At 49.4% G+C, this 10725-nt stretch overlaps 1 protein-coding gene across 1 annotated transcript; it reads right to left on the reverse strand.

The window, feature by feature from the left end:
- Window positions 1-7521: 7521 nt before the first annotated feature.
- LOC125506687 (phosphatidylinositol transfer protein SFH5-like) lies at window positions 7522-9585 on the reverse strand. Its single transcript, XM_048671442.1, has 3 exons — window positions 9213-9585; window positions 8106-8465; window positions 7522-8006 (listed from the first exon to the last, which is right to left on the reverse strand). The coding sequence occupies exons 1-3, from the start codon at window positions 9583-9585 to the stop codon at window positions 7909-7911; spliced, it is 831 nt and encodes a 276-aa protein (XP_048527399.1). The 3' UTR covers window positions 7522-7908.
- Window positions 9586-10725: the final 1140 nt, after the last annotated feature.

Here is a 10725-nt window from a genome sequence, read left to right on the forward strand (position 1 = left end):
TTGGAGACGTATCAGGCAGCGGGCTCGGGGGAGGCTCGTAGGCGGCGGATCGAGCGGAGAGGTGGCAACGACCGTGGCAGAGAAGACGGTTGGTGGCAATGGTTCGAGGGCGTCCCGGCTTGATTTGGTCACCGGGACGGACGAAGCTGGCCGCGGCGGGCCTTCTGGACATACTCCCACACGCCAGAGATGCTGGTGGCCGCGACAACGACGGCGAGGCAAGGGTCACCGCGGGATCTTGGAGCTCTAAAACAAGAGCCAGAGAAGCGGGGAGGCGATAGGGATCAAGGGAAAAAGGGAGAGATGGGAGTTAGGGTTTCGGCGGACAAATATATAGGTCCAGGGGGCGACATGGAGGGCTCCACGGCCATGGCGCCCTGGATGTGCTCCACGCACCACTCTGCCTCCTGTAGCGAGGTGGGAGGAGACCCAGGTCGGGCTGGGTTGCACTGTAAATGGCTTAGAGCCCATCTGTACAATAGGTGTAGCTCATTTCTTTTATGACCATATGTTTTTTTCTCTAGCCTCTGTTTTGTACTTAATTCATTTAGCAAATGAGTTTTGTAAAATGTGGGGATGGACACATATTTAGTATTGCAATGTTAGGTGCTACCACCAAAAACTTAGGAGGAAGTTTGACTTAGCTTGAATTTTTCGTAAATGGAGAAGTATTCAAAAATGTTATTTTGGCACGGTTTTAAATGTTTGAGGGCATTTAATAAGGGAAAACTTTGTTTTTGCCACTCTAGCTTTTGCCAATTTTGCTTATGCCACTCTAGAATTTGACTTCCCACGTTTGCCACTCTTAGCTTTTGACAATACATCACTTTTGCCATTCCGTGGCAAAAGCAAAATTTTCAGAGTGGCAATTGTGATACATTGTCAAAAGCTAAGAGTGGCAAAAGTGAAATGAAAAATTTCATTTTTGCCATGGAATGGCAAAAGTGATGTATTGTCTAAAGCAAAGAGTGGCAAAAGTGAGATGTCAAATTCTAGAGTGGCATAAGCAAAATTGGCAAAAGCAAGAGTGGCAAAAACAAAGTTTTCCCATTTAATAACCTTTTAAAATATTAGTTTCAACATGACAACTATCCAGGGATTATCTACCACACTTTGAACATTTTATTTTTAACGTTTGAGAAATTTGAATTTGAACTTGAACGGGATTGAACCATCGCGGATTTAACAACAATAATCATGGCGACATGGCATCATGAGCAGAGGTTACTGTAGCTTAATTATCCGGGTGTCACAAACGGCATCGCCGGAGCACCTCCTTGCGGGGGGATGGAGCAAGAGGTTGAAGAAGGTGGCTTCTTTGAAGCCGGAACCTTCCTCCGCTTTACGCCCGTGACCTTGCCGACCTTCTCCGCCGCCGGCCGGGATCGCGCTGCCGCGCGCCCGGAGCTTGGGCCATCATGGCGGGGGCGGCCGGATTCTCGCCCTGCACGACCATGTTGCCCTGCCGCTTGCGGGCAGGCGCAGCGTGGGCTTGGGCGATGGCGGCGGGGCCAACATGGCCGGCAGCGAGATCCGCCCGAGGACGAGGGATAGTATGGGGTCGTCCATGGCGGCGAGGGACGCCCGGGGAGGAGCAGCCGGAGTTTGCGGAGCGGGGGCAATGGTGACGGAGGGTGCGGGGAGCGGGAAGGGCCGCGCGGAAATGTCCCTCCCACCAAATCTAGCGTGGGATAGGGGTTGAGCTCGGGTCGGCCTCCCAGCCCGTGAAGATAGAGGTTGGGGGAGAAGATTTGCCGCGCCCCGCAAAAAAAATTGCGGGCCAGGACGGAATGCGGGGTCTGCTCGTTCAGATTTTCTGGCCCCGACCCACAATTTGGCGGTTATTTTGCGGGCTGGGGCATTTTGCGGGGTCTGCTAGAGTTGCTCTAAACCAGGCGTTTTGCGGGGTCTGCTAGAGTTGCTCTAAACCATGCTACTCCATCCGTTTCAAAATAGATGACCCACCTTTGTGAACGGAGGGAGTAGTTGCGAGAGAACTGGGTTAGTTCCTTTTGCGACAAGAAAAAGTCTTAGACCTTGTCACAGCTGTGCTTATTTAGATACATTACAACCACGCACTTTTCCTGCCCTCTCAGGCCATCAGTGGTTTCGGCCGTCGGATCTCAAGTTTTGGGCAAATCTGGCCGTTGGATGTCCCCCAATTCCGCCTGGGCTTCGTTTGCTGTACAGCTCGCGCTACATGGGCTGGATCGCTGCTCCCGTAACAAAATCCATGGTCCGCTGTTCACTAGGCCGACTGGGCCGATGGCCTGTCATAATCCTTGGAGCGCTATGTCGTGCGGCTCGTTTCCAGCAGAAGCGGAACTTTCTCCATCGAGAGTAGACCCGGCCGGTCATTGCGCTCAGAAAAATTAAACGAGCCGCGGGGTCGCACGGTTGCCGGTGAGGTCATATTGCGGATCGCACGGCCTTCCCAGTCGAGGAGAGAGATCATGCCGAACTGCTTCGAGAACCGCACGCCGATGCAGGCACAGATGAAGCGACGCTCGACTCTTCGGTGAAGCACAGGATTGAAACTGAGTCGATGGGGTTAAAAGAGGCAATCAAGTATCAGTTACCAGGAGCATTCATCGCGGGTGAAGTGCGCCGCTCATCGGCGGTGACAAATTAAGGTGTTCATTTCTTTTCTCCAACCTGCAGCTGCTTCGGTTCCTTCGTGTTCTGCATGGTGACGTCGACTGTCGTTTGGAGTTGAATCGCCGGTGATTGATTGAGGAAGTAAATCAGACTCCATTAATAACGTTAATCGATGCAAGCCACTCTCCGCCTGCTGATAATATAAGGTTAGTTACCAATGTCGATTCACGCTCTTCCTCCCGTCCACGGGCGTCTATATAATCTCCACCGTCCTGCTACTCTTTCTTCACTCCCCTCACTTTCGCAAAACCTTCTCTGGCAGCTGTAGGAGAAACATAGGTCGCTAATTCGCCTTTCCTGTTCTTCCTGTTCTTCCTGTTGTCCCTTGTTCATACCTCCCCTTTCCCCCTAATTATTCATCTAATGCTAGATTTTCTTTTTGATACTGTTCTTTGTACTAGAAAAATAAGTATGTGTTCTCTACCTTACAGATCTGATCTTGGTTCTACTGAATTGGCTGGTTCTGTTCTGCTGGATACGAAGTATAAGGGGATAGCCATTTGGAAGACGAGGCGCTGATTTGAACTTCAGTTATTTGTTGCCTGGAGTATCATGTTTCAGTCCTCACATTTGGCAGTTGCTCAGATTGGTAATGGCAACACTTTGTTGGTTTGCTGCAGTATTCTTTGACAAAGTGCATAGTACACTTCAGAGTAATCACTAATTTTTTTGTAATCTGTTGCTACTTTATGGCATTTGTGCTTCAAACTCTCGATTTCATATACATAAATCCATGGGAAAATGCTCAACATGACCAGCAGAATATTATTTCTGTAGATAGTCTATTACTCACTATCTGCTACTTTTATTTCTAATCTACTTTAGTGATCTATAAACGCTCTTATATTTCTTTACGGAGCAAATTCCATAGGAGACCAGTGTGTACGTGCTTTTGCAGTCTGTACACATAATGACATCAGTGTCCGTGTGTCACTGAGCAAGAGATGCAGTATGTCCTAACGAGAAAGTTTTGATGTCAAATTATTGTCCCATTCATTGAACGGAACTTCAATTCAGACGCTAACAATTTCCAGGTTTAAGTAATGTGGAAATCTGCAGTAATCATGTTTTTAGTTTTATCTGTTTTACCCCATTTGAACTTTCCTATGCCTCCCAATATGTTTACGTTCTAACCAGCGCAGTCCCAGTTGTCTGAAGTTAACCAGAATTTGAAACTCTACTCTGGTACATCAGCATCTGTTTTCATGGTTATGAGATTGGTGTTTGGGTAGGAAAAGAAAGCAGATATTCTCAAATATTCAGGATAACTGCCAATCACAACGATACTCACAGGGCTCATAATGCCTAAATGCTTGTGAAACTTGATGAATACTGAGATGTGTTTGTCATTTTGCATATCATCACATAAAGAACATTGAACTTGAAAACCTACAGAGGTTTCTTCTTAAGAAAACTCCTGTAGAAACTGAACTTTATTCCTCATCAGGAATGTAGGTAATTGTTGCTTTTGAAATGTCTATCCGGAAGGCTCCCAAATGGAACTGTACTGACCAAGTATGTTACTGAACTTTTGGGTTCAGTTATATATATATAAACTATTCAAGAATGACCTAATGTTCTGGATTTTTTTTCTCATGTTCTGTCTTGGAAGCTCACACATTGAGTTGTTCAAGGAGTAGGCAGTGCTCTGTAGCGGCAGAGAGGAATCGTCTCCCGTGTCGCCTAGGAGGGCTCCCAGGCGACAGGTGGGGCAAGAGGAATCTAGCCTAAGATATTTTGTGTTTTTTTCACTAGATCCTGCATCAAACAATCATGGCGTGTTCTGTAATAATTTCCGTCGAATTTTAATGGTTTTGCAAGATCTAATTTATTCTACCTAGCACAAACATTATCTGAATGCATCAAGTATTGAATTGAGCAACTGCCCTATGTATATCAATTTTGCATCATTCAGATTTTAGTACAAACATTATCGTACAACATTTTCCAAATATCTATATTGTCTTTCCAAATAAAATGAATTGGTGAAGCAACGCTTGCCTTACCTCCATATATTTATGAAAATTCTGACCAGTCTATAGTTAAAATGGACGGGCGCAGCAACGCGCGCCATCATGGTCTAGTCTTCTTCAAGGCCAGCCCCCAGACCGATCTTGATGTCATCAAGAAGGCACGAAGCTCTGTTTTTGCCCCGACCTATTGCATTCTGATACTCTGTCCGTCTTAAAATATACACAAACAAAAAAATGAGACCCCGATAAATCCTGAACATTCGGACTTTGCCTATGGCAAATCTAACTTTTTTATGGCAATTTTGGTTCACACGAGGATGAAATATTTAGTTGGTAACCATAGCAATTTCGTCCGCAGTTTGTTTTTCACCAGGGAATTACATGCGTGTCAACTGAACTTATCATCCTCGCGTCAATGAAAGTTGCCATAAAAAAGAATCAATTTGCCATGAGCAAAGTCCAAACATTTGGGATTTATCTTTTTCGAAAAGGGCAACGATTTGCGCCGGCGCGCCGGCCCAACTGTTGGGCTAGTCGAGCCCCAACCGTTTGATGCAGCGTGTGATGTAATCCCTTCAACCGTCAGATCAGATCCTTCGCTTGTATCCCACGTGGTCTTCTTCCCCAAATCACGCGACCGCGCGCAGAGAGAAGAAAAAGCTGATAGCGAGCACCACCGGCCTTCCCGCATCGTGCTTGCAACTCGTCGCCGTCGTTCGCATCCCTCATCGCCGGCCCCTAATCGCCAACCGTCATGTTTCTGCAGCTCATCGCCATGACAAGTCGCCACTCCGACAGCAGGCCGTTGTAGCACCAGCCGGCAGCGGTTGCAGCTCACCGCCCCAATGGTTGCAACGCTAGGTGCGCCACCGGCCGCCCTCGCCGACGACGCTCGCCGTTGGGTGCATGCCGCTCACATCGTCATCGCCTCCCTGGTCGCCACTTCCATCTACCGCCATCGAAGCAAAATAACTCATCGGTGGAAGCTTTACAAGTTGCCGGTTGCAACAAATCAGAGCTCCATCATCGACATGCACCTTACCTAATGAACTCCGATCATCGGCGATGCAGCTTGGTCGTCGGTTGTAGCAAAAACTAACAACGTTTGTAACAAATGGTCGCCGATGAAGCTTTTTTCCCATTGCCATTGAAGCTTTTTCACTCACCGGATGAATCTTTTTCATGCACTGGTTGAAGTTTTTTCCATTTTTGCTACAAGCACGAAGACAGCAAAAGTGTGGCCGGCCACGACGATTGCAATTTGTTGCAACCGAAGTGGGAAAAGCTACATCCGGCGACCCAATTTGCTACAACTGGTGTGCGGTGGTGCAACCGGTGCGCGGGTGGTGCGACGAGCCGGCGACATAGTTGACCACGGCCGGCAGCAGCGCAGGGGAAAGGAAGAAGAAAACATGGCCACGGGGAGGGATGCGGCTGGAGGTAGGGGATGAAGGTGTGCGGTTGGGAAAAGATAAGGGAGGAGGGCGTTGTTAAGTTTCATGCACTAGCCAACGCAACTAAAAGTCTGAACTGATGGAAAGGGCTAGTACAATCCGCATATACTGTAACACCCCCTCTCACGTGTGATGAGGAAGACAAGTTAACACGTGCAACCGGAAAAGAGCGACGGCGCACGGAACTCACGTATGACTCAAGAGGCCTCTACGTGGACACAAATGGGGGCTATCAGCAATTTTTTTAAATAAATTGCACAAACCAGAACTTGAATTCAAGACCTTACCTCTGATACCATGTTAAGCTTCATGCACTAGCTAATGCAATCAAAAGTCCGAACTGATGGAAAGGGCTAGTACAATCCACATATACTATAATAGGCGCGATCTATGTGGGGCCCAAAAAAACGCGTCTCACGGAGCTGGGTGTGGGTTGCCAGCGTGGCTCGTGGCCGGCTGAAAATTCGGCCGGCGCACCGGTCACAATCATTTTCCTTTTGAAAAGCTTGCTTCTAGAAACAGGAGAGCAGAACCTTGATTTGCATAAGTTTGTGCTTTTCATAGATTATACTCCCTCCGTCCGGAAATACTTGTCATCAAAATGGATAGAAAAGGGTGTATCTAGAACTAAAATACATCTAGACACATCCCCTTTTATTCATCTTGATAACAAGTATTTCCGAACGGAGGGAGTATTGTTCAACTGAAAAAAGATACACAAGGTTTGGTTTTTCATACATTATATAATGTTTTTCGCAAATTGCATTTTTCACAGATTGTAAAAAAAAACTACTGTTTTAGTTAAATTACCATGACACAAAAAAAGAAGAGAGCAAATAAAGTAAAAACCAACAATAATGGAAAACAACACAACTGGTGAGTTACTGCCGAAAATTGATGCTCCTCCATACAATGATACTAAAGTGGTTGCCTGTATCCACCTCTGAGCAGCAACAACATACAAAAAGAATAAAAATGTAGCAATATGACAACAGATGAAAAAATACTACTAAAAAAGAATTGAGAGACAACAAAAATGCTTTTTTTCGTAAGTACATCCTCATGACAGTTATACAACCAGCAAAAACATTGCCTGTTTCTTTGTTCTAGCAATATGACTAAAGGCCTTTTTCATAGATTTTTATGCAGGAAAACATTTAAAAACTATATGACAGTACAACAAAAATGTCATATTGACTTTCAGTTGTTTAGCTTCTTGAGGACTACAAAAATACATTAACAAACAAAAACATTTCCTAAAAAAAGGTTCAAAGAAATATGATTTCAGATAATTATCACCTGCTTATAAAGTTTTTTGGCTTCACTAAATATGTACTCTGAAAAGAAAACTAAAAATCTGCTGCATGTACCTATACTCAGTTGCTTAGCCAAGAGTTCAAAATGGAAGGTTGCAAAAAAAGCGACATATCTGATTATATCTCTCTAAAATAGACTTGGCAAAAATGCTTTACAAGCAAACCAGAGTAATAATCCGTGTGCAAAAGCACAGATACAAAATCCATGCCCACAATGGCAACAGCTAGTTTGACAAACAACAAACAAAACATCAACCACTCCAGTAAGAGTGTGAAGTCTCAGGACTGAACACGACTTTTCGTGCCAAGTACCAGTAACTATGTACACTTCTATTTGTAGGCAGTTGTGGCACCAGTGTAACAATCCTCTGGCGCTGGTCTCATGTCCCGAGGGAGCGTGGAGCCCGACGCCTCGCAGACATCTCTTCATGCTCTGCAAGCTTCGTGATCATGTTTTGTGCATTCTGCATCATCTCCTGCCCATACGCCCCTTCCGCGTTCAGGAGCTCAAAGCATGTCTTGGCTAAGCTGGGAGTCATGGCAGGATCCACATCGATTTGCAGACGTATCAACGAACCTCTGTTGGTGGCGACCACCTGCTGGAGCTGTGGAAGCAGCAAAAAGGGACAGAATATTAACAATGTAAATATAAGGGTTTTGCAGCAGCAACAGATTGGCACACAGGCCATTAAGAGAACACAGACCTGAGTAAGCGAGGTGATCACAATTAAATCGAGGTGCAGAATCTGGGTTTTCAATGTCCCCGTCCACCGTCCCCTGTACATAACCCTGGGCGAGGCGCTTGATCTCACCTCCAACCAGGCGGCAGAGACCGGAGGCTCCCTTAGCCATCCTCGCCAGCTGACCCAGGACCTGGCTCATGCCCCGGCAGGCCCGGGCCATCCACAGCACGATCTCAGGGAACTCGCCCTCGGGCACGTACCCAGAAACCCAGAGGAAGAACTGACTGCGCTCTCGCAGCGATGTTTCCCAAGCCCCAAGATAGGTCCCGCAGTCCTCAATACCGCCCCCGATCTGGGCAAATCGAAATGCCCAGGAAACCTCTGCAGAAGATATCAGAACACGCGTCTCAATCTCCTTTTTCTGTGTTGAGTAAATGGCATTGCCGGTCTGAGAACTTTGCTCTGAGGGTGCACTTAAGTGACACTAGTTGCAAACTGGAAAAACAATGTTATTGTCTGAGTACAATATGCACCCGCAGCGCAAATTCTCAGACCGCAGTGCCATTTACTCGTAGAATATGCACATGTGAAATGAACCTTGCAAATAAATAAGCACAAAATTCATTCAATCAATCGAAGAACATTGTTTAACAAATAATACAACAGCCAAGATTACAACATAACACATAAGAAGTTCACAAATACTGGTTCAGCATCTCTAACAGACAACATCCAATATTGTAGACTGACAATAACGAAACTGACAAAAATAGACAGCAAATTTCCATAACGGACTACAAGTTCAGCTAGTTCAAATACCAAAGACCAACAAACTGACAATATAGCACTACATTCCTCGAATACTCAAGCTCTAGTGCTTCACAATTAAGCTGTGCCATATTGACCAGGGCCAAATCGAAATGCCCAGGAAACCTCTGCAGAAGAAATCAGAACGAGCATCTAAATCTTCTTTTTTTCTTTGTTCTACTACTAAAAATGACTGCTAAGTTCTACTAACCAATGCTCTCGGGACAGATCCCCGCGACGGTGATGGTTAAGCGGGCTGAGACTACCAAAATCTTCAGAACAGATGCGAAGCAAGAAACGAATCGTAAAGAAATATCGTACCCGCTACCGGAGCGGAGACGACGGGCGCGGGCAGGGAGGCCGGGGGCTCAGCGCGCGTCTGCGGGGATGCGTTGGTGGCGTCGAGCGCGGGCGGGGGCGCAGTGGAGTCGGCGCGCGTGGTCGAGGGGGAGTCGGTGGCGGCGGGCGCGGGCGGCGAGGCCGGGAACTCGGCGCGCGTCGTAGCGGTGCCGTCGGTGGCGGCGGGCGCGGGCGGGGAGGGGGCGGGCGTCAGCGGGCAGGCCTCGGCGGTGGTGGACGGGGCCGGGGCCGGGTCCGGGGCGGTCAGGCGCGTGGGCAGGGACGGGGAGGGGGTGGCAGACCTCGTACGGTTAACTGGAGCGGTTTCTCGGAGGGGTTGAACGGGGGGACGCATATATGGGCGATGATAGGCGTCGGTCGACCGGCTCAAAACTGGGCCGGTCACCGCGCAACCGCCCGATACAGCTGTCGGATCTGAAGAAACTTACACGTTTGGTTCTCCAAATCTCTGGCGCATAAGAGCATCTCCAGCCGCGCCCCCAACAAGGCTCCTCAGATGACTTTTTGGTCGCCGGCGCTAAAAAATCGGCCCAGTCGCGCCCATAAGGGTCCAATTTTTGCCGGGTCGAGCCGAAATTGGCGCCGACGGAGCCAACCCGAACCCGGCGCGCTGGGGGGCGCTCGGGGGCACCGGGCGAATCGTTTTTGGCGCGAAAGAGTCACGGGCCCTTCTTACCAGCGACTCGTCTCGCTTCTCGCCGCTTCGTCGACCTCATCGTCTCGTTTCCCGCAGCGAATCAATGTCGCGCGCTGCCGCGCTGGTCAGCCTCCGCCATTGATGTCTCACGGGCGGCGCAGTGAAGGCGTGACGACGCGCGTCCCTGCGAATGCCACGCGTGCTCGCGTCGCCTCCGCCTATATAAGCCGACCCCAGCGCGCCGGTGGCACGCACAGAGTCTCCATCGCCGACGTGCCCTCTCTCCCCCTCCTCCCTCTTCCCTCGCCGTCCCAGTTCAAAGAAATTACCGAACGATTCCCAGGCGACGGCGCGGCGGCGAACGGCTTCGGCCGCCGCCACCTTCACGAGGACGAAGCTCGGCTCCTCTTCGAGGCCGAGTACCCGGTCCCGCCGGACATGCGGGTGCCCGGGGCGTGAAGAATCAGCGCCGGCGGGTCCCGATGCCACCACCGCCCACCGGGGCGGCGCGTCGTGCGGAGATCACGCGTATCCGCGCCTCTGTGCCGCGGGCGGCGAGGGAGGGGCCGCGCTACGTCCCCGACAACACGCTCTGGGAGCCATATTTCCGTCGCCGTCACGCCGAGCAGCTCGAGGCCACCAACGGCGTCGTGCCCTCCGGCAGGCTCAACTCCGAGGGGCGGCGCAGATGGTGGGGCGTGCCCGGCCGCACGCTGGAGGCCGTTCTCGAGTACATTGAGGGCGGCAACACGCCGAGGCTGGAGTACCCCTCCCCCCGTCCTTCTCTCGCTGTCGTGGGAGCTCGTCGACGCCGAGGCGCATGGACCCCGGGGCGTC

Source organism: Triticum urartu, chromosome 5, assembly GCF_003073215.2.
Source record: "Triticum urartu cultivar G1812 chromosome 5, Tu2.1, whole genome shotgun sequence".
NCBI lineage: Eukaryota > Viridiplantae > Streptophyta > Magnoliopsida > Poales > Poaceae > Triticum > Triticum urartu.